Source organism: Leopardus geoffroyi, chromosome E2 (assembly GCF_018350155.1).
Source record: "Leopardus geoffroyi isolate Oge1 chromosome E2, O.geoffroyi_Oge1_pat1.0, whole genome shotgun sequence".
In the NCBI taxonomy this organism is placed as follows: Eukaryota; Metazoa; Chordata; class Mammalia; order Carnivora; family Felidae; genus Leopardus; species Leopardus geoffroyi.
In genome coordinates this window covers 353,955-381,589 of record NC_059335.1, presented here as the reverse complement: position 1 = coordinate 381,589, position 27,635 = coordinate 353,955, and the positions used below count along the sequence as shown (strand labels likewise).

Genomic DNA, 27,635 nt, shown 5'->3' with positions numbered 1-27,635 from the left:
ACCAGGGAGAGACCTCTACTGTGCCTGAGGCACACACACTGCATTACTGGGCCTGTTGGGTCCTGGCTGGCTTGTGACAACAGCATCAACAGTTCCCTTCTACTTTCTAACTATGGGCGGGACTCCCCGGCTGCAAACCAGATGTGATCTCCAAGCTGGAAGAGTGGGAAGACCCCTGGACTATGGAGACAGATGTTCTGAGAGGTCCAGGTGAGTGAAGTAAAGGTCTATCAGGTCAGTTTTTTTAATTAATTTCTCCCCCTAGCTTTGACGTATAACTGACAGTTAAAAACTGTGTATATTTAAAGTGTAGAACATGGTGTTTTGATATACATTGTGAAATGATTACCACGATCCAAATAATAGATATATCCATCTCCTCACATAGTTGCGATGTTTTTTTCTGTGGTGGGAATGCTTACAGTCAACTAACTGTCTTGGGAAATTCCTAGTATATAGTACAGTGTTATAACTACAGTCACCATGCTTCAGATCAGTTTATTTCTCCTCCTGGGGCAAGGAGGTGCAGTGTATATCCAACAGAAAAGAGCTGGTAGGCGCCGGAGCCTGAAAACAAACCCGACAGTCATTTAACAGTCTCTTCGTTCACTTCCCCCAGCATCTGACAGCCACTAATCTGTCTTCTGTCTCTATGATTTGCATCTTCTGAACTTTTCATATAAGTGAAGTTTATATAAATATATTCATATAGATACATATAAATTCACTTATTTTTCACAAAGATACATGTGCTACTATGTGTGGCCTTTCTGTATCTGGCTTCTAACCCTTAAGAATAGTTCTCTACGAGGGCAACTGGGTGGCTCAATTGGTTAAGCATCCAATTTCGGCTCAGGTCATGATCTCACAGCTTGTGAGTTTGAACCCAATGTCAGGCTCTGTGCTGATAGCTTGGAGCCTGGAGCCTGCTTCAGATTCTGCGTCTCCCTCTCTCCCTGCCCCACCCCCGCTCATGCTCTGTCTCTCTCCCCTTCAGAAATAAAAAAACATTAAAAAAAAAAAATAGTTCTCTATGAGCATTCGCGTGCAGGTTTCTGTTTTGCATTCTGTTGACCAGGCCCTGTTCTAGTGAGGGCGTGGTTGTAAAATAGTGGCAGCTGACAGGTGAGGCAGTTCTCGGTGGCCTTGGCCCATGACTTTCTGTGCTCTGTTCTACCACTTTTCCTCCCTACTGGGCAGAAGAGAGTTGACAGCAGGCATGAGGCCACCATTCTCAGAGAGAGCTAGCACAGGGTTGGCCTTTGGCTGGTGTCTGGCAACTTGGATTATGGTAGGATCCCCCCATTCCCTAAATGATAAGAATGGCTCCCTGCACCCAAGCCATTTGTACAAACAACGTGATTTACACTGAATGCCTACTTTCCTTCTGGGAGCCTGGAATTTTGGTACATGCTACACAGCCAGTGCCTGCATGGCCAGCCCCTAGTAAAACCCTAAGCTCTGAGTCTCTGACAAACTGTAGACAACACTTCAGTGTCAGAATCCAGAGCTGGAGGGGTTAGGTGCATGCTGTGTGGCTCCACTGGGAGAGGACTCTGCCCCTGCGCCTTTTCCCTTTGCTGATTTTGCCTGGTGTCCTTTTGCTCTAATCAGTCACAGCCGTGAGTATGACTCTGTGCTGAGAACTGTGTTGAGGGATCACCAAGCCTGTGGGTGGTCTTCCAGACCCTGATCCATTCACTCTTCTGTCCTCAACTGCAAGAGCCCTGCTGAAAGCCACACATCTGCACTGGCCAGTCTGACTGCTGCGGTTCTGTCCATCTTCCCGATTGGCCGTGCATGTTCAGGTTGGATCCTGAGCATACTTCTTTGCTTATTTTTCAGGCTCAAAGCCTGGGCCCCGACCTGCATGGCTACCTCTAGACAAAGGTGCTCTGCTTCGGGGGCAGATGACAATGGGACTCACAAGGCAGGATTTCTGGCACACCATCGTGAGAGAAGTCACAGAGCATGAAGGCCAGGTGACAGACACTGCCGAGCAGTGACACGCAGCCAGCGGAAGAAGAGCCCAGAGTGGAACCTTGCAGGAACTTTCTTCTGGCGCCCATTCCTTGTTGAGCATCAGGGCAATCCCCAGGGGTGCAAGATCTCACAAGCCAGGTTGGCAGAAGGGCCTCACCTGTGTTTCAGTCCTAGATCGGGGGTGCCCTGCCAAGGAGACTGTAAGTGTATGGAAGCCCTCAGCTCTTTTCCAGACCTTAGTCGCCCACGAGGAGTTCACACTGAGGAGGATACATTGGTGTGCGGTGGGTGCAAAGATGGCTTTAGCAAGAATGCATGCCTTGCAGGCGATCAGCGGGTTCCCACTAAATGGAAGCCCTACACATGCAAGGAGTGTGGGAAGGCCTTTGGACAGACACACATGTCATTCAGCACCAGAGAGCCCACACTGGCAAGAAGCTGTACACATGCTGGCAATGTGGACAGGCCTTCAGCAAGAACTCGTGCCTCGTAAGCACCGTGCATCCACACAGGTGAAAAGCCCTATGCGTGTGGCTACTGCAGCAAGCGCTTCCGAGAGAACTCGTCCCTGGCCAAGAACCAGCAGGTACACACAGGCAAGAAGCATATACCTGTGGCGAGTGCAGGCATGCCTTCAGCCAGAGCACTCACCTCGTGCAGCACCAGCGAGCCCACACCGGGGAGAAGCTGTTCACCTGTCATGAGTGTGGCAGAGCCTTCACCAACTCGTCGACCCTCCTGGTCCACCACAGAACCCACGCAAGAGAGCAGCCATATGAGTGTCACACATGCCGCAAGGCGTTCAGCCTCAGCTCATCCCTGACCGAGCACGAGCGCTGCCACACAGGAGGGAAGCCATACACGTGCCAGGAATGTGGGAAAGCCTTCAGCCAGAGCTAGTCCCTCAGCAAGCGCCTGAGGACACACACGGGTGAGAAGCCATATGCGTGCAATGCCTGTGGCCACGCCTTCAGCCAGAGTTCCTCCCTGGCCAAGCACCAGCGAGTGCACACCAGCAAGCGGCCCTACACGTGTGGAAAATGCAGGAGGGCTTTCGTCCAGAGCACGTTCCTCACTCAGCACAAGAGGATCCACACTGGGGAGAAGCCTTTTGTTTGTGGAGACTGTGGAAGGGCCCTTGTGCAGAGCTTCTCCCTCACCCTCCACCTCAGGACACACGCCGGGGAGAAGCCCAACAAGTGCAACGAGTGTGGCAAGGCTTACGTCCAGATGTCACACCTCACTGAGCACTACCGGGTGCACACGGGGGGAACAGCCCCATGCGTGCCATGCATGCAGCAAAGCCTTCAGCCGCAGCACCAGCGCGTCCACGCGGGGGCCAAGCCCTTCATATGCAGCCTGTGTCAGAAAACCTCCCGTGAGGCTGCGGCCCTTGTTCTGCATCAGAGGATTCATGCCAGACAGGAGCCCTTTGAGTGTCACAAATGTGGGAAAGCCTTCAGCTAGAGCAGATCCCTGGCCCGGCATTGGAGAATTCATTCCCAGGGGATGCCATGTGAGTGCAGCAACTATCAACAAACCCTTGGCAACTGTTTGGTTCTCATCCATCAGTGAACTGGGGATGTGCCAGATGGGGTAGAGACCTTCTGTCTGTCCTTGGTGTGTTGTCCTTCATCCAGCAGGGGGCCCTGTGAGTGGCAGGAACTGTGCAGAGCAGCCCCCTTGCACATCATATACACTTCTCTCTGCAGGGTCACACGGTTGGGTGAGAAAGCGGAGTGAGCCTTCAAGAGGAACAACAGCCCCTCCCATTCTCCATGCTCCGGGTTCCACAGATATCCACCAGGGGGTAGGAGAGATCCACAGGTATGGATGGTCTTCTCAGCAGGCCTGGAACAGAGCTCGTTTTGGTTTTTACCTCGGGGGGAAAAATGAAATTTAAAAACAAAAAACTTAAAAGATGCTTTTATCGGTTGTTTGTGCCTTGTATTAACTCAGGCCACATGGTTTTAGATCATGTGGCTTGGTTTGGGGTTGTTTTGTTATTTTTGTTTTTTGTTTTCTTGGTTTTGTTTTGTTCCTCTGCCAAAAAGTAAGGTTTATAATGCTGAAATGTGTGTGTGTCACAAAGCCCAGACCTTTAAAAAGACTTTGTGTGTCATTCATCAGCTTCAGCACAAAGACTTCATTAAAATCAGTCAAGACAGCGACATTCGTGTAAGACTTTATAACGCTTCATAAGCACTTTCCACACATCACTCCATTTCATCTTCTCAGCAGCCATGGGGTGCAGATATTGTTAACCCCACTTCATAGAAAAGGAGCTGAGATTTTGAGAAGTTAAACCACTTGCCTGAGGCCACCAGCTAGAAGCCACTCGCTTTTCAGGATGAAAACATGGGAGTTAGCAGATAGGGACAGAGTGGCAAACAGTTCCCCCATCCCTTTCAGTATATGCCAGGGGTATTTACTGTAAGGAGGCAGCTCTAGACTTTAATGTTCCCTCGAGAATGTGAGATGGCGGGGTGATTGGGTCGCACCTGAAAAAGGCAGGTCGAGTCCTCATCTGGCTGACTTGAGGCAAAGGCAAAAATAGGAGCTGGGCAGCCATTGCTCAGTCCAGACATTGGTCACGTGCCTCCTGGAGCCGTTCCTTTGTTCCAGCACAGGTGTGGTCTTTCACTTCTCTGCACAGCTTCACTCGGATTCTCTGTGGCCATCAGAGTGCAGTCTGGCCTTGAAGCCCCTGCACTCAGCCACCAAAGCCCATCTTTCCAGGTTCATTTCCAGCCATCCCACAGGCAGCCTTTGTTGTCCAACCCCAGCTTGTTTTGGTCTCCTGTCCTCGGTATCAGCTCCAGGGCACCTCCTCACTGGCTGAATCCCCTTGTGCCCCCCACGGCGGCACGGACCTTGTGTTGTCATTGTCCGTGTCCTCATTCAGAGCCCACCCTGGACCTAGAGCCCCTTTAGCATACATCCCTGTCTCATGCCCCCTATAGACCCATCCCCTGTCACATGGCAGGGCCCAAATCCACAGGGAATGAGTGAGTGAACCAGCGAGACACCAAATGCAAAACGACTGCAAGGGAGTCCCCGAGACCACCTGCAGCTTCAGTGACTCACAAGGACTCCTAGAAGTCAGAAAAGGTAGAGATACTGTTTATTATAGTGACAAGGATAAGATTATACTCGCAAAGGTAGAAAGTACACAAACAAATTCAGGAGACACCAGGTACAAGCTGCCATTTGTCCTGTCCCAGTGCAGTCACACAGACGGCTCCATACTTCCTGCTAGAGTGACAATACACATGGAGGACTGGCAGCCAGGGAAGGTCACCCAAGCCTGCTGATATTTACCGGGGGTGACCACATACGTGCAGAATGCCTGCATGCCTGACCTTAGTTACTGAGCCTCAAGCTGTCTCCGAGGTCAGCCTGGTACAGTGTGACTCAAGGTCCCCATCATAAATCACAGATGTAGCCTAAGGCTCCCAGTAAGGAAAGACTCTTATCAGGCAGGATATTCCAAGGGCTTGCCATCCAAGGGCCAATCCATTCTTTGTAACGTGCAGTTTGGACACCCCAGATCTGCTGAGTTCTACTCTACTGCACAATGACCCTGCACAGCTGGTGACCAGTGACACCTCCTTACCCTGCCAAGAGTCACAGCTTCTACCACAGCACACCAGAGGAGAGGTGTCAGCCGACTGGAGGCAGTGTAGGTCAGAATGCTCGGGAGTCTCCCAGGAGAAGAGGCAACTTGGTTTTGTAGGAGCAAGACTGCCTCAGGGGGTGCACCTTTGGGAGAGCGTTCCGCGTGAGCCCCAGGGACCAGGCTGAGAGGCAGGAAGACCTGGGCAGCTGGGGAGCCTCTGAGGCACCACATGGCATGGATGGGGCAGGCTTGCAGTGGGCCGCCCACTCAGCCTCTGTAAAAACAGGGACCGTGTCCTGGCAGCAAGGTGGAGGGACGAGAAGGGATGTGACAGTGCCAGTCCTCAGCATACTTTGCTTCCTTCCCTCAAGGGGTGGTCAGGCGTCACCGGCTAAAACCAGTTCCATGGGTTTGAAGCCCAGCCCTCCCCAGATGAGTTCTGGGTCTTCACTCTCTGCTTCTGTCCCTCATGTTCCTTGTCTGTAAAATGGGGATGGCGACCCCCAGCCTGCAAGGATTTAACATGGTAACTGGTAGAGGAAGCGTATGTTGGCTGAGAGTGTTGTTGCACCAGGAGGCAGCCTCCCTCTGGGGCAGGTGAATGATGGTCACGGGTCGGCTGCGTCGGTCGGGTGATGAGGAGGAAGTCCCACCAACCACTAGCATGAATGGCCCTGCGGGAGCGTGGCTGGCCAGGGGGCGAGGGCAGCAGTTGTCGGGGCCTGGGCTTTCACACGGAAAAGGCTGAGCTCTGCTGGCGCCCGATGGTCAGGGCAGCGGCTGACACAGCACCACACGGGAGCAGGGGCCTATCCGGAGAATGTCCCCAGGGCAGTTCATTCTTTCTGTAAGGCCAGGTGGTCTTCAAGTTCTTTGCCTGTTACTATTGATTGCTCACCCGTGTGGTTCTTATATCAAACATCTGCGTGCAAAGAGCTGTCCAGATGCTGTGTGGAGGGCAGGGAGCTGTGGGCCCTGGGGCACTGGCTGCGGGAGGCAGAGTCTGGGTGTCCGGGCAAGGGGGAGTCCATGGGGCCTCAGGGCTCTCCGTTCACTCCTTGGGGTGGCCACTGGTGGGGTGTGCATCTGCACTTGAACACACCCTCACACGACATCGCACACTCGCACACTGACAAAGATTCTCTCCATGACCAAACTTCAGTCAGGCTGTTCTGAGGAGAGTTTGATGAGGCCTCAAACCTCGAGCTCCTGTGTCCTTTCTTACAGAGTCTAGTTCCAGGAAAAGTCTTGCTAAGTCAGTTTAGGGAGAATTTCCCACCTCCCAATTATGATCACTCTCACTGTCTACTCAGGTTCCTCCCCCTGCCCCCCTTCCCCACCCTGTGATGTCTGATCCCCTCGGCCTGCCTTCAGCGAGAATCCTGTTAGATGTCCCCTTACCCCTGAGATTTTCTCTTTTTTTTTTTTTTTTAATGTTTTACTTATTTTTAAGACAGAGACAGAGCATGAGCAGGGGAGAGGCAGAGAGAGAGAATCTGAAGCAGGCTCCAGGCTCTGAGCTGTCAGCACAGAGCCGGACGTGGGGCTCGAACTCACAAACTGTGAGATCATGACCTGAGCCAGAGTTGGACGCTCAACTGACTGAGCCACCCAGGCGCCCCGAGGTTTTCTCTTAGTAACTGTTTATCCGCTGGTACCCACCCTGCTTCCTGACTATAAATCCCCACTTGTCCTCACTGGATTCAGAATTGAGCCCAGTTCTATAATGAGGTCTATTTCCCACTTTGCAATAGTTTTTCTTAATAAAATCTGTTTTTACTACTTTAACTGCTGCTAGGAATAACTTTAACAACATGCACACTGCTGACATTCATTCCCACACTTCTACACTTCCACACACATTCCCCACGGTAGCTGGATGACCCTGGATGCCAAGGCAGCTACGTAGCAGAGGGAGCATCTGGGCCTCTCCCCCTGGAGTCCTGAGAGTGAGATTTGGCTGACACACACAGTGGTGGTATATGCCCCACCTTGGTGCTGAGATGGTCTGTGGGATGAAATCCGAGGCCTGCAGGCAGCTGCTACATCCTCCAGGCAGGGGCTGGGCCGGTGGGAGAGCCTGCCTCTAGTAGGTACCTCTGGGTATGTCTGCATGCATGCATACGTGTGTCTTTTCTTTCTTTTCTTCCTTCCTTCCTTCCTTTCTTTCTTCTTTCTTTCTTTCTTTCTTTCTTTCTTTCTTTCTTTCTTTCTTTCTTTTTAGAAAAAGAGAGCGGGGAAGAGGGACAGATAGAATCTCAAGCAGGCTGCATACTCAGAGTGGAGCCCAACATAGGGCTTAATCCCACGACCCTGGGATCATGACCTAAGCTGAAATCAAGAGTCAGACGCTCAACAGATTTATCCACCCAGGTGCTCCTATGTCTATTTTTTTTTTATAACAGCATTTTAAAATAAGATGGAATTCACGTTCACACTTCTAAAGTGTACAATTCAGTGGTTTGTAGTGTTTTCACTATGATGTGCCACCACCACCACTAATTCCAGAACATTTTTATCACCCCAAACAAAAACCCAATACCCATTAGCAGTCACTCTCCATCCCCCCTCCTCCAAGCCCCTGACAACCACTAATCTACTGTCTCTACAGATTTGCCTTTTCTGGATATTCCATATGAATAGAATCTTAAAACATGTGACCTTTGCATCTGGCTACTTTCATTGAGCATAATGTTTTCAAGGTTCATCCATTGTCAGCACTACATTACTTTCTTTTTTTCTTTTTAATATTTATTATTTTTGAGAAAGAGAGAGCACGAGCAGGGTAGGGGCAGAGAGAGGGGGACAGAGGATCCAAAACGGGATCCGAGCTGACAGCAGCAGCCCAGTGTGGGGCTCAAACTCACAGACTGCAAGCTCAGGACCTGAGCCGAAGCTGGACGCTTAAACAACTGAGCCACCCAGGGGTCCCAGCACTGGGTTACTTTCTATGGCTGAATAATATTCCATTGTAGGAATAGATCACATTTTGTTTATCCATTCACTGGTTGATGGGGGTTATTGGGTTATTTCCACTTTTTGGCTATGATGAACCATGCTGCTATGAACACTTTGTGTGGGCACATGTTTTCAGTTCTCTTAGAATTGATGGGTCATAAGGTAACTCTATGTTTGACTTTTTGTGGAAATGCTAAATTGTTTTCCACAAAGGCTGCATCATTCTTCATTCCCACCAGCAATAGATGAGGGTTCCAGTTTTTCAACATCCTTGCCAACACTCATTGCTACCTGCCTTTCTGATTGCAGCCAGTGGGTGTGAAGTACCACCACAGTGTGGTTTTAATTTGCATTTCCATGATGACAAAAGATGTTGAACGTCATTCATATGCTTATTGGCCATTTGATTTCTCAACGTTTATTTATTTTTGGGACAGAGAGAGACAGAGCATGAACGGGGAGGGGCAGAGAGAGAGGGAGACACAGAATCGTAAGGCTCCAGGCTCTGAGCCATCAGCCCAGAGCCCGATGCGGGGCTCGAACTCACGGACGGCGAGATCGTGACCTGGCTGAAGTCGGACGCCTAACCGACTGTGCCACCCAGGCGCCCCTGGCCATTTGGTTTCTTTGGAGAAATGCTTACTAAGTCCTTGCCCATTCTTTTTTTTTTTTTTTTTTTTTATGCTTGTTTGTTTATGTATTGAGAGAACAAGGAGGGGAAGGGCAGAGAGAGAAAGGGAGAGAGAATCCCAAGCAGGCTCTGCACTGTCAGCACAGAGCCCCACGCAGGGCTCAAACTCATGAACCCATGAGGTCATGACCTGAGCTGAAATCAAGAGTCAGACCCTTAACCAATGGAACAACCTAGGTAGCCTTTGCTCATTCTTAAATTGTTTTGTTGTTGTTGAGTTATAAGAGCTCTTTATATATTCTGGATACAAGTTGTGTTATCTGTATGTCTGTGTGAGTCTAAGTGTATGGCTATGTCTGAACAGGCACACCTTTGCCTCTCACCACGGACACAGGGAAGCAGAGGGTATCATGATCAGCTGAGAAGAGGTGAGAGTATCTTATCTCCAGATGTCCATGTTACAAAGTCAGGTTTATTATCTCCAGGTTATGGAGAAAGAAGTAGGGGACCAGAGAAGTGAAGTCATTTGCCTGAGCAGGAGAGAGTAAGAGACGGAACTGGTACACACAAGGAGCCCGCTGAAGAGGTGATTTATTGGTGTGATTTTTGGGAGTGAGCATCTTAGGGCTGTTCTTTCGACAACAGAAGACAGCAAACCATAAGGAAGACCAAGAAGACCCAAGGAGATAGAGGCGATCAGTGCCACCCACAGGCCAAAGCCCAGTTCAGTGCTTGGCGGGTGACGTGGGTTTTGGTTGAGGAAAACAAAGGGTTCCTTGGAATAGGATCCCTTTGGTGTGTCTGTCAGTGGTCAGAAAATACTAAGAGGCCATTTACACAAAATATCAGAGCAAGAAAATCCATGCAGGCAGAAAGCAGAGTAATGGGTGTCAGAGGCCAGGGGCAGAGGGAATAGAGAGTGACTGCTAATAAGCATGGGGGTTGTCTTGGGAGTGATGTAAGCCTTTTGGAATTAGAGAGCAGTGATGGTTGCACAACCTTGTGATTATACTAAAAAGTGAACTGTATACTTTAGAAGGGTGAACTTAAGGTATGTGAACTATAGCTCAAAAAAAGTTAATTTTTATTTTTTTAAGTTTATTTTTATTTATTTTGAGAGAAAGAGAGAGAGCAAGCAGGGAGGGGCAGAGAGAGAGAGGGAAACAGAATCCCAAGCAGGCCCTGTCCTGTTAGCGCAGAGCCCAATGTGGGGCTTGAATTCACAAACTGTGAGATCACGACCCGAGCTGAAGTCACGAGTCGGATGCTTAAGTGACAGAGCCACCCAGGTGTCCCCTTAATTTGTAAAGAGGAAAGGATATGGGAAGAGGACCAGGTAAAAGGGCAAACCCTGGCAAAGGGGAGGGAAGCAATGAGAGTCTATGAGGTGTAGGAGGAGGGAGATGAGATGCCTCAGGCCTTCAAGATGGTGGGAGGTGATGTGGGCAGTGGAGAGAGCACAGCTACCAGGCGCTGTGGTGCTGAAGCAGGTGTGAACTGTAGCTGAAGGCCTTGCCACACTCCCTGCACAGGCAGGGCTTCTGGCCCATGTAGGTGCGCTGGTGCTGGCTGAGGTGTGACCGCTGGACGAAGGCCTTGTGGCCTTGCCACACTCCCGCCAGGCACGGGGCCTCTCGCCCATCCGGCCCCGCTGGTGCCGGCCAAGGTCTGCGCTGCCTTTAAAGGCTCTGCCACAGTCCAAGCACTCATAAGTCCTCTTGCCTGCGTGGATCTTGTGACACTGAGTGTGAAACTCTGCCCAAAGGCCTGCCACACTCAATACACTCACACGGCCCCTCACCACTGTGTGTCCTCTGACGGTGGATCAGGGCGAGCTCCACCTGCAGGCTTTCCCACAATTCCAACGCTGGTAGGGCTTCTCCCCTGTGCGAATCTGCAGGTGTTTCCACATGCCTGAGTTCCCCAGGAAGGCTTTGCCTACATTTGTACTGGTTCTGTCCAGTGTGGGTCCTCTGGTGCATTGTGAGTGTGGAGCTCTGAAGGAAGGGTTTTCCCCACTCATGGCATTTGGAGGGTTTCACTCCAATATGGATGCTCTGGTCCTCAATGCGGTCAGACTGGGAAAAAGACTTTCCCACAGGTGCTACACAGATAAGGCTTTTCCTAGGGTGAGTCCCCTAGTGCACAGAGAGGGCCAAGAGCTGCTTGAGACTCTTTCCACACAAGCCACACCTGCAGGGCTTCCTGTCCACACAGGTTGCCTACAACACATCTGGCTCTGGAACCTGCTCAAAGCTCCCTCCATGTGTGACTGACATGTGTGGTTTCTTCTCCACAGCAACACTCTTTTGTTTGACGGGGCTCGAAGGTATCCTGACACTCCTCACAGCTTCACTGCCTCCATAACCTCTCCCCACACTAGGATTTTCCATGCTGGGGACTGACCATTGCTTAAATTCTTTTTCCCAGAAAAGCAAATGTTGCCCTATGTCCTCAGTAGGACCTCTGTTCCGGTTCCCTGAGTAGGCCTCAGGAGCGCCAAAGTGTGCGAACACAGACCCTCATGAGATCTCTTTTCTGACGACCTCCATTATTATCCTGGGGATGGATTGCATCCTTGAACATGCTCTGTGGTCGCCTTCCTTGATCAGAAAGAAACCAAGATCCCAAATGTTAACTTTGTTGACTTTTCTGAACCGAAAGAAAGACGTCAAAAGGACTGATGATGTGGATGGAATTACTGGCTCATTCCTTCACCCCTCCTCGTGTACACACCTTTGGCCACATTTGTGGTTCCTCTCACTAAAGACAGCATGGATGCCCTTTCCTTAACTTTGGGTGTGGCCATGTGACTCGTTTGGCCAATGCAATGTGAGGGGCATTGCTAGTATGTTAGTCTTGAGCCTGGGCACAAGCCTGCTGGCATCTCTGCCATCACCATGAGCCCTACAAAACCAGTGCAACAAAGATGGACCCAACCTGGAGCCTGGAGCCGAGCCCCGGCCAGAAGAGCCAATCCTTAGACTCATGAGAGGAATACGTGCTTATCTCTGTCAGTAACTGAACTGTTGAAACTATTCATTACAGAGGATAACTGATTGATACAGTGCCAAGTTAAAACGAGCACTTCCTCAAAGAGATGAGCTTTGAAATCTGGGGAGAGGATGAGAAAGAGACAGAGAGGAAGAGAGGAAAGTCTATTCAGGAAAGCCCAGAGGCCTAGAACACTGGTTGAATCATCAGAGAATAAGCACAAAAGGGGTCTCCCAAGGCCTGGAGTATGGAGTTGAAGGGCCGTGGTGCATATGGAAGGTAAATGCGAATCCAGTTGTCTGTCCGTCTGCCATTCAGTTATTCATTCCTTGTTCTTCAGCAAACTTCTCTTGTGCTGTGCTACAGGCAAAGAATACCTTGGCCTCAGGCCGTGGAAAGGGCAGGACTCCTCCCAGCTCTAACAGCACAGACTCACAATCTGTGCGGAGAGGAACGCCCTGAGGGAAGCTTCCATGGAGTTTCCAGGTCACCCCACGCCTACTAACTGTCAGTCTGGGCTCGTTCCTCCCTGGCACCTGGGTCTCCTCTAGATGCTACCCTCTCTCTCCTCTCCTCAGGAGCCTCCCAGAAAGTATCCCCACAGTCATACCAATGCCCCTTCGACCCGTTATGGAGTGAAGTGTGTCCCCCCCAAACTCATATGTTAATATCCTAACCTAAGCCCTAGAATGTGACTGTATTTGGATATAGGACCTTTAAAGAGGTAATTAACATTAAACAAAGTCACGGGGGTAGGCCCTGTTCCAGAATGACTGGGAGAGAGAGACCAGGGGCATATTAATGAGGAAAGGCCATGGTGAGGACACAGCAAGAAAGTGGCCATCTACTAACCAAGGAGAGAAGACTCAGGAGAAACCAACCCTGCCAACAACACTTTGATCTTGGACTTCCAGCTTCCAGAGTGTGAGAAAATAAGAGTTTACTGTTTAAGTCACCCAGCCTGTGGTATTTTGTGATGGCAGCTGTAGCAAACGAAAATACTTTCAGGGTCCTGGGCCAGCCTTGCTCTGCCCTTGGATGCTGCGCTTCGACCCATTAACCCTGTCCACTCCACCTCCAAAACAGATCTCTCTCTGACCACTGATCAACACCTCTACCTCCACCATCGTGATCTGGCCTACTCTGCTGACCAGGACTCCAGCAACATTCACCTCCCAGGTCTCCCCACCTCTACCCTCACCCCAACAGTCTTCCCTTGTAAACACCACAAGAACCCTACAGAGTTAAAGTCCCAGCACAGTCTTCTGCCCAAAGGCTTCCCGTGGCTCCCACCTCTTTCAGGGTAGACATCAAAGTCCATTCATGGCCCATAAGCCCTGCAAGATCTGCCCCCTACAAGCCTCCCCGTTCTGACCCTGTCCTTTCCTATCTCCTTCCCTCAATCCACTCCAGCTGGGCCTCCTTGTCTGCACCCACCTTGGGGCCTTAGCATTTGCATTTCATGTACCTGGAAAATTCTGAGTCCTTCCCTTAATTCAGGCCTCAGCTGGGATGCTAACTCCTCAGAAACAGTTCTTGTTTCTTTGATTACCGTCTGCCTCCCTAAAATAACATCAGCTCCATGGAGGCAGGCCGTGCCTCTCCTCCTCATTGCAATGTCCCATCCGGAATAGCGATGGTCCTTACTGGCTGCTCAGTAGGCATCTGGGGAAGGAAGACAATGTGCTCATTCTGGCTGCATGCAAAGGTCTGATGAGCTGAAGGGGACACGGTCACAGGCTGGGGGCAATAAGCACGGGCCGGGTGAACCTCAAAGCCTCACCTGCACACAGGTTGGGCCACCGCCCTCCCTGTCCTGGGTCCCCAGCTGGGGTCTCCTGCTTAAATTCTCTCACACGCCCACATGCACGCATAGAGAAGACATTCTCACGTACAATCACATGTCCAGACATCCACAGTATCACACAATCCCATCCATGATCACAGTCACAGTCACCGAAGCCACACACAGTGTAATCATACACAGTCTGGGGCCTTTGTGCTGTATCAGGCCCTCCTGGGCACCTCCCTCCATGTCTCTGTCTCAAACACCATCACACAACGTGACAGCCGCATGTGGCTGCAGGATTATCACATACCATAACTAACACAAAGGTCGCACCCACCCACACACAGTTACACGCACAGAAATACCCACACGTGTGGTCACAGAGAATGACACGCGCAGCCCAACCTCTAGAGCACCAGCAGTCACACAGGACAGACGCGTGGAATCACCCGTGTACGGTCACGGTAAGCAACACACTACACACGATGCACACCCCACACAGTGACACCCTCTCCCCTCACCCCACGCACTATGCACGGTTCCACCTCCCGCACAGCCCCCCGCCCGCCCCTTCACTCGCAGCCACCACAACCCCACAAAGGCCCAGCCTTCTACCCACTGCCCTGCCGAGACTACAACCCCCGGCGTGCCCCAGGGGGCGCGGGCTGAGGGCGCGGGGCCTTCGGGTGATTGTAGTCCAGGAGGGCGGGAGGGCGGCGCCGGGGCCGTGGAGCCTCAGACGCGACGCGAGCTCAAAGTTGCGGTCCGCGCGCAGGGGCGCCTGCTGGGCAGCGCGGCGCATCCTGGGAGTTGTGGTCCCGGCGAGCGGGCGCGCAGGCGGCCCTGCCCGTGTGGCGCCTCAGTGCGCGCTCCCGGAAGTGGCGGCCGCCGCGCGTGTGGGGTGGGCCTGGGTGGGGTCTGCGGGGGTCGTGGCCGGAAAGAAACGTCCCAGGCCGGGAGGGCGCCAGCGCTGGCGGCGAACTGAGCCGGGTGTTGCGGGGCCGGCCCGCCGACGGGGACTGAGGTGCTGACCGCGAGCGGCGCGCCTGGAGGACCGACTGACGGGCAGTGGGCGGGACCGACGCGCAGACCGAGTGTAGAACTCACCGGCCGCACGTGGGACCGACTGGCCGGCTGTGTGTGTGCCTGAGAGGTTGTGCTTCTGCGTCGGCGCGTGCGGGTGTGCGCTTCCTACCGACAGCGTGGCGGTGGGTGACCGTCGGACGTGGGGTGCGGCTGACGGCGACGGGGGTCGGAGGTTTCGCGGGGGTGTCGTGTGATGGGAGGAGAGCGCGGGGGTGCGGCCGGCCGCGTGACTTCAGGCGGGACGCAGAGCGTCCCTGGCTGAGACGGTGGTCAGGGACTGTGAGTGACTGTGGGGGAATTCCACTGGTGAGTGACACAGAAGTGTGCTCCTGGGTGGCCGACACGGTGCCTGAGGCAGGGTGTGCGCCTGTCACTGCGGGACTAAGATTTTGTCCGGGTACTGAGATGCGGGTGATTTGCAGAGTTTGCCACGGATGCGACGGAGAGTTTCGCTTCCGCCTGTCTGCAGCCGGGATTGACCGCGGTCCCCAGCCGGCCTTGTGGATATGTTCCCCCGCACCGGCCGTGGGCCCGAGTCTGGCAGGAGGCTGTGGAGTGTCAGGTTGGTTGTTCGCCCCGTGTCTGCAGTGTGCCAGGCCGGTACTGGACGTTTGTCGCGGATCGCCTTGGGTAACCTCACAGCAGCCCTCTGAGGTAGGTGCCACTTACCAGGTCGGTGACTCGCAAGGACAGAGAAACGGAAGAACCGCTCTGCTCAGTTGGTTGAACACTCATGGATCGGGGACCTTGACCTGATGTGAGGTCAGCACGTTGGGGGATGGGTTCATATGTCTCAGATTTTCCAGAACAGGAGTTTCAGGGGTGCAGAAAAGGGAGCTTGGAACCTTGCTGCATTTATCGTCATCCCTGCCATTCCTGCTCCTCCTCCCCTGTACAGTGACTCCCCACATCTGTGGGTGACCATGCTCAGCCTTTCCTGGTCCCTCCATTTGCTCAGCACCTGCGTATTATGCACTTGACATAGGCCGTGCTCTGAGCACTGTGGGCTCCAGTGTGCTCAGTCTCTCTGGGGCAACATATGGTTCTAGCCAGAGCTGGGAAAAGAGAGACCCAAGGCACTCAGAAGGATACTCAGCTTGCTCTCAAGTGCTCCTACAACTCTTGGAGAAGACGGCAGATAAAGTGCAGTCCGGAGGACCGGGAAAAATTAGGTGCAAAGAGATTTTAGAACAAAAGAATAATAGGGGCAAAGGCTGAGAAGATGGGGATCGGGGATAACGGCAAGGGCAAGGGGACAAGAAGCCCAAGCGAGCTTCAGGGTGGAGTTAGGGGCTAGAACACAGTTTTGTGAGAAGTTGCCACCTGCCGCTGAAAAGTTGCAGGATTGGGGTCTTGTTTCACTAACCTTTGCTTCTCCCTGTGCCCAAGACCATGGCTCATGTGCCAGCCAACGTTTGTTATCTGTCTTTTTGATTTTAGCCATCTTAGCAGGTGTAAAGCGGTATCTCACTGTGGGTTTGATTTGCATTTCTCTGGTAGTCATGATGTCAAGCATCTTTTCATGTTGCCTACAGGCCATTGGTGTATCTTCTTTGAAGAACTGTCTAGTCAAGGGGCGCCTGGGTGGCGCAGTCGGTTAAGCGTCCGACTTCAGCCAGGTCATGATCTCGCGGTCCGTGAGTTCGAGCCCCGCGTCGGGCTCTGGGCTGACGGCTCGGAGCCTGGAGCCTGTTTCCGATTCTGTGTCTCCCTCTCTCTCTGCCCCTCCCCCGTTCATGCTCTGTCTCTCTCTGTCCCCAAAAAAATAAATAAACGTTGAAAAAAAAAAATTAAAAAAAAAAAAAAAAGAACTGTCTAGTCAAAACCTTTGCCCACTCTTAATTTTTTTTTTAACGTTTATTCATTTTTGGGAGACAGAGCGTGAGTGGGGGAGGGGCAGAGAGACACAGATTCCAAAGCGGGCTGCAGGCTCTGAGCTGTCAGCACAGAGCCGGATGCGGGGCTTGAACCCACAGACCATGAGATCATGACTCGAACTGAAGTCGGATGTGTAACTGACTGAGCCACCCAAGCGCCCCAACCTTTGCCCATTCTTTAGCTGGATTATTTATCTTTTTACCATGGAGTCGTTTAGATACGTATTCCTTATCAGATACCTAATTTGAAAATATTTCGTGCCATTTTGTGGGTTGCCTTTTTGCTTTCTTGATGATATCCTTCAAATCATGAAACGTTTTAATTTTGATCAAGTTGTTTACTTTATTTTTTATCATTTATCCAGGAAGGCTTTGCATTTTTAAAATTCCAGTATAGTTAACATACAATATTATATAGTTTCAGCTGTACAACATAGTGATTCAACACTTACATACAGTATAAAATGATCACCATAATAAATCTAGTTACCATCTCTTACCATACAAAGTTAATACAATTTTATTATCTATTTTCCATGTGCTATACATTACATCACCATGACCTATTTATTTTATGACTAGAAGTTTGCACCTCTTAATCCCTTTCACCCATTTCACCCAGTCCCAAATCCCCTTCTCCTCTGGCAACCATCAGTCCGTATTTGTGAATCTAGTTTTGATTTGTATGTCCATTTGCTTTGTTTTTTAGATCCACATATAGCTGAAATCATATGGTATTTATCTTTCTCTAATTTATTTCACTTGGCATAATAGCCTCAAGGTCCATCCATGCTGTTTGTTCTTTATTATGGCTGAGTAATATTTTATTGTATGTATGGGTGCCACATCTTCTTTATCCATTCATCTGTTGATGGACAGTTAGGTTGCTTCCATATCTTGGCTGTTGTAAATAATGCTGCAGTCAATATAGGGGTTAATATATCTTTTCAAGTTAGTGTTTTCATTTTCGTTTGGATAAATGCCCAGAAGTGAAATTGCTGGATTGTATGATAGTACTTTTTTTTTTTTTTTTGCATTATTTTTAAGTTTATGTGGATATTTAAGTTTTTGTGGAATGTTGACCAAAGTTAACCATACACTGGGTCACAAACCAAGTTTCAGCAAATTTCAAAGGATTGAAATTGACTAAAGCACATTTTCTGAGGACAACAAACTTAATCTAGCAATCAATAATAAAAAGACAACTAGACAACCGTAGTTGTTTGGAAATGGAGTAGCGGATTTCTTTTTTTTTTTTTTTAAACTTTTAATGTTTATTTTCAAGAGAGACAGAATGTGAGTGGGGGAGGGGCAGAGAGAGAGGGAGACACAGAATCCAAAGCAGGCTCCAGGCTCCGGCTGTCAGCATAGAGCCTGATGTGGGGCTTGAACTCACGAACTGTGAGATCATGACCCGAGGTGATGACCAACTGAGCTGCCCAGGTGCCCCATGAGTAGCAGATTTCCAAATAGCCCAGGAGTCAAGAAGAAACCACAACAGAAATTAGAAAACATTTTGAACTCATTAAATGATAATGAAGATGCAACATTAAACTTATAGATGTGTAGCTAAAGCTGTGTTTAGAGGGAAATTTACAGCCTTAAGTACATGTATTAGAAAAGAGGAGGGGTACCTGGGTGGCTCAGTTGGTTAAGTGTCCAACTCTTGATTTTGGCTCAGGTCATGATCTCACAGTGGTGATATCGAGCCCAACATCAGGCCCCGTGCTGAGTGTGGAGCCTGCTTGGGATTCTTTCTCTCCCTCTCTCTCTGCCCCTCCGGTACCCACTCTCACTCGCTCTCATGCTCTCTCTCTCTAAGAAATAAATAAACATTAAAAAAAAAAAAAGAGGACCAGATGAACATAAGGGAAGGGAAACAAAAATAATATAAAATCAGGGAGGGGACAAAACAGAAGAGACTCATAAATATGGAGAACAAACTGAGGGTTACTGGAGGGGTTGTGGGAGGGGGGATAGGCTAAATAGGTAAGAGGCACTAAGGAATCTACTCCTGAAACCATTGTTGCACAATATGCTAACTAACTTGGATGTAAATTTTAAAAGATAAAAAATAAAATTAAAAAAAAAGAGGAGGGGCGCCTGGGTGGCGCAGTCGGTTGAGCGTCCGACTTCAGCCAGGTCACGATCTCGCGGTCCGTGAGTTCGAGCCCCGCGTCGGGCTCTGGGCTGACGGCTCAGAGCCTGGAGCCTATTTCCGATTCTGTGTCTCCCTATCTCTCTGCCCCTCCCCCGTTCATGCTCTGTCTCTCTCTGTCCCAAAAATAAATAAACGTTGAAAAAAAAAAAAATTTTTAAAAAAAAAAAAGAGGAAAGAAAGGAAGGCAGAAAGTCATTTATTTTTAAGTATCCATCTCAGAAACCAAAATAATTAGCAAGGGAAAAGTGAAGGAATGACCATGTGGCTACCTAGGGAGTGTGTGAGATAGAGAGATCTGGTTCTGTGTAGGAGGAGCACACCATAAGCAAACTGGCCATGGGGTCAGGCTGCCTGGGTTTGTAGCTCAGCAACCCCAATCTGTTCAGTATCTGAAAAGCTTTGGGTGAATCTTTTCCTCCTCTATATCTGTTTTCATATCCACAAAATGGAAAGGAAATTCTTACCTCCTGAGTTTGTTTAGAGTTTTTTTTTTGTTTTTTTTTTTTTTTAATTTTTTTTTTTCAACGTTTATTTATTTTTGGGACAGAGAGAGACAGAGCATGAACGGGGGAGGGGCAGAGAGAGAGGGAGACACAGAATCGGAAACAGGCTCCAGGCTCTGAGCCATCAGCCCAGAGCCCGACGCGGGGCTCGAACTCACAGACCGCGAGATCGTGACCTGGCTGAAGTCGGACGCTTAACCGACTGCGCCACCCAGGCGCCCCTGTTTAGAGTTTTAAATGAGTTACTATATGCACACTTTTAGCATGGTGCTTAGGCATCTGATTATTTTGAACATCTGTGTCTCTGTGAGAGAGTCACTCTTACAGGCCCCAAGCCTGCATCTGCCCTGCTCTACAGATGTGAGCAGAGCCCCAAGTTCCACATAATGACAGAGTTCTGACATTCCTGCAGACCCGGTTCCAACGTTCCAGCCATTCTGTGCCTCACTGGAGTGCTGCTGCTTGATGGCCATCCCCAAGAGCCCTCTGAGCCCCATGCCCTGGGAACAGGATGGTTTCCTACGTGTGAAGGTGGAGGATGAGGAGGCTAGCCTCTCTGAGGTCCAGGAATCTAGCCCTGGCCACACTGTCCACCCTGAGGCTGCACGTCTTCGCTTCCGGCGCTTCTGCTATGAGGAGGCATCCAACCCACACGAGGCCCTGGCCCAGCTCCGTGAACTGTGCCACCAGTGGCTGCAGCCTGAAGCACATTCCAAGGAGCAGATGCTAGAGTTGCTGGTGCTGGAGCAGTTCCTGGGTGCACTGCCACCCAAGATCCAGTCATGGGTGGGTGCCCAGTTCCCCAAGAGTGGGGAGGAGGCTGCCATGCTGGTAGAAGGTCTGACTCGGTCACTGGACAAGAGAGGTGAGAAGGAACAACAGGCGACTGTTCGCAGCACACTGTGGGCAGAGCCTGGACTGGAATGTGGGAGTGCAGGGTTTGGGTTTGGGGTCGTTCACACACACACTTGTTGTCATCTTTGTACGTCACCCAAACTCACACACTGTGCTAAGCAGATCTGTTTTGACTGCTCATGTCCAAAAACTGAGCTCAAACTGACTGCAGCAAAGTGGGGAGCTCCTGGCTGTATCCAGGAGCTCAGTGGATGGCGTCAGGACTCTTTTTTTCTCGTTCTGTTTCTCAGTTGGGTTTTCCTACATTAGCTTTCCTCTTAAGTAGCTTCTCTCGTCAGTGGAGACATGGTTGGCTCAGCAACCCAGGCTTATGTCTTACCAATGTAGAATCCCCGGGGGGAGAACAGTAAAAGGTTCCTGGGCTGAGTCCCACTGAACCGGTTGGGGTCTTGTGCTTGTTTTTGGCTGACCAGATCTCAGGGACTGACGTGAATAAGGAAAACCAGGCTGTTGGTACCAGATGAGGGGGCTGGAAGCCTACAGCAGGGGAGGGGATGACAAAAATGCCAGGTGTCTCCATGTGTCCCTCTGCTGGCCTCCAGGATCTGTGTGTGTCAGACCTGCCCTAGGCTAGAGTGGGCACCTTTGCTCTGGAGGACCTACACAGATGTCTCGGCCCAGGGAGGTCCCAGCGGATGCAGTCCAGAGCAGGGAGTGAAGGCTCTTCCTGGAAGGGCCCGGCCTGGCCCTGCCTGATGATAGCAGATAGTGTGTGTATGCCAGGCTCTAGGGAGGAGGCGTGCAGTGAGTAGAAAGAACAGAAATATCATGAAGGCTTGGTAGATCCAACCACAGCTCCTCCTCCTGGCCATGTGACTTTCCTGTGCCTCAGTTTCCCTGTCAATAAAATGGCGATTGCAGTTCATAATACCTACCTCGGTGTCATTGAGAGGTGTAAATGAAGCATCACCTGTGCAGCACATGTAACAGTGTCTGGTACAGATTAAACACAGTGGAAACTGTAGCTGTTAGGATAACTGTTTAGCTCCTCGAGAAACAGACCTTTCTGGAGAGGTTGGTCATGTGCCTTCCCTTGGGCCCATCAGCTCTGCCAGGCAGAGGTCACAGGGACAGGGAAAGGGGATAGTGGCCACATCCTCTTGAAGGGTCAAGAAAGTCTTCAGAGAAAGGGCAGTATGGCACTGAGATAAGGAGAAGGACGTGGGAGTCCAGGCAGAGGGAATGGTGGGGGTGAAGACCCGGTGGTACGAACTGGTACATTCTGGGAAGAGCAGTCGGGCCATGTTGCTGGAATAGAGGAAGAAGAGGGATGTGGGACCCAGCATGTGACTGAGGAGGCTGGGTAGTTAGGAGGACATGTGTGGGCCTAGAGGACAAAATCTGAAATCTAAAAACTCTTTTTTTTTCTTCAATTTTTTCAATTTTTATTATTTTTGAGAGAGAGAGAGAGAGAGAGAACACGTGAGCAGGGAAGGGGCAGAGAGGGAGAAGGGGAAAGAAGATCCGGAGCTGGCTCTGCGTTGATAGCAGAGAGCCTGATGCGACATGGGGCTAGAACTCACGAACCATGAGATCACGACCTGGGTTGAAGCCGGACTCCTAACCGACTAAGCCACCCAGGCACCCCAGAAGTCTGAAATCTATACCTGAAATTTCAATTTGACCACCAGCCAACTGTGGTCAAGACCTTGTGCCAGTTGAGTGCTCAAGACCTTCCTTCAGCCGGGTCTGAGTTTCCTTGTCTGAAATGCAGCGTTCCAGTATGTCCCTGTGGGAGCAGACTGAAGGTGAAATGAGGAATGGAAGTTACCCACTGTGCTTGGAGAGCCTAATGATGACCAGCAGCCCTGGCAGGCGAGCAGTATAGTAGCTCTCTCTTACAGGTCCAGACGAGGGCAGGATTGCCCAACGCTCTGGAGCTGGCTCGTGGCAGGGCTGGGGCTCCACTGTGGACTTGAGCAGCAATTATTCGGCCTGCTCCCATCTCTTCCTGGAATCTGTCCAGTACGTGATGCTATTAAGTGTGCCCCGGTGCCTTATGCACCCATCAAGGGTCAGTTCAATTCAAAGGTCAGTTCAGGCTGACCTCATACACAACCCAGTCTCCAACTACCTTTCAACCACACTCCACCTTTACAGCAGTTTATAAAGAGTGGGCCTCAGGCCTCCCAGGGTCTTAGGGACGCCAGGCGGGCTTGTCACCCACTCACCCTCAGCAGTGGTTGTCAACTTGGGGCTCGAGGTAGATTCTACTGTGGAAAACTGCACAGTTGCCAGCATCTGGAATTGCTTCCCTCATTCAGCCAGTCTTTACTGTCACCTGCAGAAAATGCTCGGTAGGCTTTTTATAGGTCCAGGGCTAAGGCACTGAGAGCTGGGGCCTCCCGAGGGGGAGTAAGTACATAGGCACTTGGCAAGGGCAACCCCCTGTGTGTGCTTACTTACTCTCATTCTTTCAGATCAGTTCAACCTTAGGGTTTTCCTTCTGACACTTGAGCCCAAATCAGGAGCCTTGAAGAATGGAGAGTTTTAGGGGTGAGGGGTGGGGGAGGATTGGAACCTGTGATCCAGTTTCTGATGGTGTGGGAACACAGCCCTATGCCCTTTGTCATCCAGGACACCAAATGGGAAACTTTACTTTGGAAATGGGGCCAAATGTCAGGAGTGGCCATTTGTCTCCTTACAGAGTAAGACCACGACCCAGGCAGAATGGGGAAAGCCCTGTGTGGAAATAGTGGTGACACTGTGGTTTGGGTTGTTTCAGGACAGGAACCAGGAGCTGAGCTCTCAGAGTCAAGCTGCAAGCAGAATGATTTGGAAGAGTCCGAGCCACTGGGTAGGGCCACTGAAACCCTCGCGGGAGGTGGTTCCCCGGGACCTGCCTTTGGTGATGCTCGTGAACCTGAGGGCAGCTCAGAGAGGCAGGCAGGACTCTCAGGGGAAATCTGGACAAAGTCTGTCCCCCAAGAGATGGATTGCAGGAAAACTTCAGAGCCTCACAAGGATGTTCCCACAGACCAGACCAGCTGTGAACCTGGTGCCTTGGGGAATAGTCCCAACACGTGGCCAAATTTCATCTCACAAGAGAAGACACCAGAAGAGAAATTGGATCCATCGGATGGTTATGGGACGGAGTCGCCGTGCGTATACTCAAGGAGGAAGTCTTCCAAGTGTGGTGAATGTGGGAAAACATTCCAGAGCCCCTCCGCCCTCAAAGCACACCAGAAGAGCCATTTTCGGAAGACACCCTACACCTGTAGTGAGTGTGGGAAAGCCTTTAGCCGGAGCACTCACTTGGCCCAGCACCAAGTCATCCACACGGGGGCAAAGCCCCATGAGTGTAAAGAGTGCGGGAAGGCCTTCAGCCGGGTCACCCACCTAACTCAGCACCAGAGGATCCACACTGGAGAAAAACCCTACAAGTGCAGGGAATGTGGCAAAACCTTCAGCCGCAGCACCCATCTCACCCAGCACCAGCGGGTGCACACAGGGGAGAGGCCCTACGAGTGTGACGAGTGTGGGAAGGCCTTCAGCCAGAGCACCCACCTGACTCAGCACCAGCGCATCCACACCGGGGAGAAGCCCTACAAGTGTGACGCTTGTGGAAGAGCCTTCAGTGACTGCTCAGCTCTGATCCGCCACCTGAGAATCCACTCTGGAGAGAAGCCGTATCAGTGTAAGGACTGTCCGAAGGCCTTTGCACAGAGCTCCTCCCTCATTGAGCACCAGAGAATCCACACAGGAGAGAAGCCGTACAAGTGCAGCGACTGTGGAAAGGCCTTTAGCCGCAGCTCAGCCCTTATGGTTCACCTGAGGATCCACATCACGGTACTGCAGTAACCCAAGAAAACCCTCGGGACACAGTATCCTCCCCTCAGAGGCTCAACTTCTAAGAAAAACCCTGAGTTCCAAAAGAACAAAGAATGGGGTGGGTGATTGATAGTACCCCAAAATGACGAGGTGCTAAAGGGCAGACTCTGGGGCTGTCTGGGAACAACTCTGCCTTTGGAGACCCCGATGGAGGGGCCTAATGAACACAACGCTATTCAAACCATCTGGAGAAGCTTCCAGAAGGATCCTGCTGCCCTCCATACCCCACTCAGGCCCATCTCAGAGAAAGGACAGCTGAGGTGAGGACTTGGGTTTGTCTTCAGAGCCAGGGCAAGTGAAGTTTCTTTTGGGACTCAGTGGTCCCAAGATGCTCTGGGCAGGAGGGCTCCAGCTTCATGTTCCCATGTAGCTGTTCTTGCCTTTTCCTCCCCTGTTTAGCCCAGGAGGGGTACCGGCCCTCGCCCACCTCCGTGCCTTCACGCCTATTGTTTCACTCCACCTATTCACGTCTAAGTCTAAGGCCAACCTGTGAGGCTGCCTCTTATGTGAGGCCTTCTCCGGGCCCTCTGTCCGTTTCACAGTCTCCCTTAATCGAGGGTGCAGCCTGATGCTTGCCCAGCATCCATTTCTCCCTGCCCTCCCCTTCCACATCCTATCAGTCATCAGCCCTGTTGGTTTTACTGAAAACTCACCTCTAATCATCTTCTCCACCTTCGTCACTTTCTGTGAGCCCTCATCACCTCTCACCTGGATTCCAGCTGGGGTCTCTTGCCTTCATTCTCTCCCCCGACCTCTCCCATTGTTTGGTTCTCCACACCAGGGGGCTCTTTCTACAACCCAAACCTGATTGTGTCACTCCATGGTGGAAAGCTCTTCAGGGTACCTTCTACGGCAAACCTTCCTGAATGGTTTGAATGGTTTATAAGTGTGCCAAGACATAACTCACTTCGAGCCCCGAACAAGCTCTCCAGGTACCCTCATATGTACATGTGAATATTGTCGTTTTTGTGTGTGTGCAGTGATCTGAAAATGGTTTCCGAGTACTGCCCTGTGGGAATAATGGCAAACTCCTTTGCCTGCCATTTCTGATCATTTGTGACCTGGCCCCAGCCTTGTCTATCGTAGTCCCCCCACCTTCCACACACCAGTCACGTGGAACTACTTGTGGTTCCTGAAGAAGCCATATTTTTCCCACCTACGTGCCTCTGTAACTGTGCCTGGAAACCTCCTCTTCTCTTTCCTCCCTGGCGTTTCACATAGCCCTCCCTAACAAAGCCTCCCCTACCTCTCTGAGCTGACGTCAACTTGCCTTCTATGCTTCCAGAACACCGCCTTAACTTCTCTTCAACTTCCTGTCATGCTTATTTACTCCTTGCAGAGCTCGCAGTCTGTTTCCCAAAGACACTGAGAGCTTCCAAAAGCAGGGGCTGGGTCTTATTCTCAGTGCCCATAGCACAGGACTCAGTAGGCTCTGACCTGTGTCTTCTGAATGAATATACTGTGACCGGGGCCTTCCTGGAGGCAGTCATCGTGCTCTGCCCTGCGTCGGCCTGATGCATGTCTACATTGTTGTCTCCCCCAACAGCCCTGGGCCCTGCAGGGCAAGAGCAATCTGGTTTTCCCAGAGCCCCCCCCGTCAGACAAGCCTGGCATACAGTGGCCCCGATAAAATGTTACCGTATTGAGTCTGCCCTTTCTGTCACCCCAGAATCCCCCCGGTGTCATGGACTCTGGTTGCCAGCATGCTGTCAGTGCGCTGTCTGGCCTCTCGCGGTTCTGTATCCCTGACCCTCTTTCAGGGTCCATGTCTGTCACTGAACGTCACAGCCTCTGTTCTGAACTGTCAGGTTGTCAGTCTCCCTCCCTTGATGATCCCGTTTGACCTGCCATACAGTTGTGTACTGCTCACATCTCCCTGTGCTTCTTCTTGTGTCTTGGACTTGTCCCCTCTGTGTCACAAGTAAAGAGTCACAGAAACCAAGGAGCGAGGTTCAGAACAGGAAGGTTGAGACCCAGGGAAACAGAGATCTTGTGCCAGTATCTCTGAGAGAGTCCCAGACACACCTGCCCACAGGCAGACTGCCACACGGTGAAGCCAAGGCTGAAGACGCAGAGAATGTTAACAGGGAAAAGCTCAGAGGAGAGAGACACGTTGCTGGTGAAACAGTCACACGGGCCCCCAACAAGCCCGCAGGAAGTGGAAAAGACGTAGGCCCAAGTCCCGCTGCAAGCAGCACTCCTCCTCAGGGCTGCTTTTGGGACCCCGGGTAAGTGACTTCCCCGAACCTCAGTGACCTGCCCATCTGTAAAGCAGGAATAAGATGACCTGCTTTGTGCAGCACCCAACCCATGGCCTGGCCACTGGCTCTGACTCGGAGCATCTGTTTCCACCTCCTGCCCTCACTCTCCTGGTGTTTGGCACTAAAGAGCAGAATCTCCACCTCTGGTGCTCTGAGCATCCCCAGCACCCACCTTGTCATAAGATTTGTGTCTTCCCATGTTTGTCTAAAGGGGGAAGAGGTCAGGGGAAAAAAGGAATCTTTGCTGAGCGTCCACATGTGTTGTTCAGTCTGCCAAATAATTTATGTACGTCATCTCCCAACACTGAGGGCAGGACCACCATCCCCACCATAAGGGACATGGGGTTGGAGAACCTGAGCGGCCCCGACGTGTACGCTGAGAGACTGGACACGCTGGGATTTGAAAGCACATCCAAACACGCCAGCAGTTTCAATAAGCACTACTTATCACCAAATAAAGTCAGACAAATACTAACATTGTATTTCTTTCAAATCCAGGCATATGTTCTTTAGAAGAAACACACCTAAAACAAGGACTTGGGAAAGCTGAGGCTAAAGGAATAGAAAAGGATATACAAGGCAGGCATGAATCTGAAGAAAGACAAGCTGTCTTAATTTCAGACAAAATAGATGTTGACACAGAAAAGCATTATTAATTTAAGGTCATAGGATCACTATGTTTTCTTTAAGTTTATTAATCTTTGAGAGAGAGAGCACGGGAGGGTCAGAGAGGGTGGGAGACAGAATCCCAAGCAGACTCCACACAATCAGCTCAGAGCCCAATGTGGGGGTCGAACTCCCAAATTGTGAGATCATGATCTGAGCTGAGATCGAGAGTTGAACGCTTAACCGACTGTGACGCAGGCACCCCGAAAGAAAGAATTTTTGAAGAAATAATGACTGGAAACGTTCCAAATTTATGCCTTTCCAGAAGGTATAAATTTACAGGTTCAGAAGGCACAGTGAACCCAAACAGCATAATCTCAAACCCGTGCCTGGACACATCACAATTGAACTGCTGAAAACT

General features: G+C 51.0%; 1 protein-coding gene and 2 long non-coding RNA genes across 8 annotated transcripts; 2 read left to right on the top strand and 1 right to left on the bottom strand.

Annotated features, from left to right (window-relative positions):
• Nucleotides 1-121: 121 nt before the first annotated feature.
• Nucleotides 122-13,140, top strand: LOC123577951. Of its 3 annotated transcripts, none has more exons than XR_006702158.1 (3): nucleotides 122-234; nucleotides 1,846-3,810; nucleotides 11,622-13,140. It is a non-coding gene; the product is annotated as an uncharacterized LOC123577951 (long non-coding RNA). The 3 variants fall into 3 exon arrangements; XR_006702159.1 differs by having other exon boundaries at nucleotides 11,491-13,140; XR_006702157.1 differs by lacking the exon at nucleotides 11,622-13,140 and having other exon boundaries at nucleotides 1,846-4,154.
• Nucleotides 11,698-15,203, bottom strand: LOC123577957. 2 transcript variants are annotated; one of them, XR_006702168.1, is made up of 3 exons: nucleotides 15,082-15,203; nucleotides 13,654-13,850; nucleotides 11,698-11,794 (listed from the first exon to the last, which is right to left on the bottom strand). It is a non-coding gene; the product is annotated as an uncharacterized LOC123577957 (long non-coding RNA). The 2 variants fall into 2 exon arrangements; XR_006702167.1 differs by lacking the exon at nucleotides 11,698-11,794 and adding an exon at nucleotides 12,318-12,545.
• ZSCAN22 (zinc finger and SCAN domain containing 22) lies at nucleotides 14,763-27,083 on the top strand. 3 transcript variants are annotated; one of them, XM_045440320.1, is made up of 4 exons: nucleotides 14,763-14,998; nucleotides 15,483-15,714; nucleotides 20,014-20,466; nucleotides 23,242-27,083. In XM_045440320.1, exons 3-4 carry the CDS (start codon nucleotides 20,067-20,069, stop codon nucleotides 24,315-24,317), a joined length of 1,476 nt encoding a protein of 491 aa, XP_045296276.1. In that variant the 5' UTR covers nucleotides 14,763-14,998; nucleotides 15,483-15,714; nucleotides 20,014-20,066; the 3' UTR covers nucleotides 24,318-27,083. The 3 variants fall into 3 exon arrangements, with proteins under 3 accessions (XP_045296276.1, XP_045296278.1, XP_045296277.1); XM_045440322.1 differs by having other exon boundaries at nucleotides 14,807-15,127; XM_045440321.1 differs by having other exon boundaries at nucleotides 14,810-15,714.
• Nucleotides 27,084-27,635: the final 552 nt, after the last annotated feature.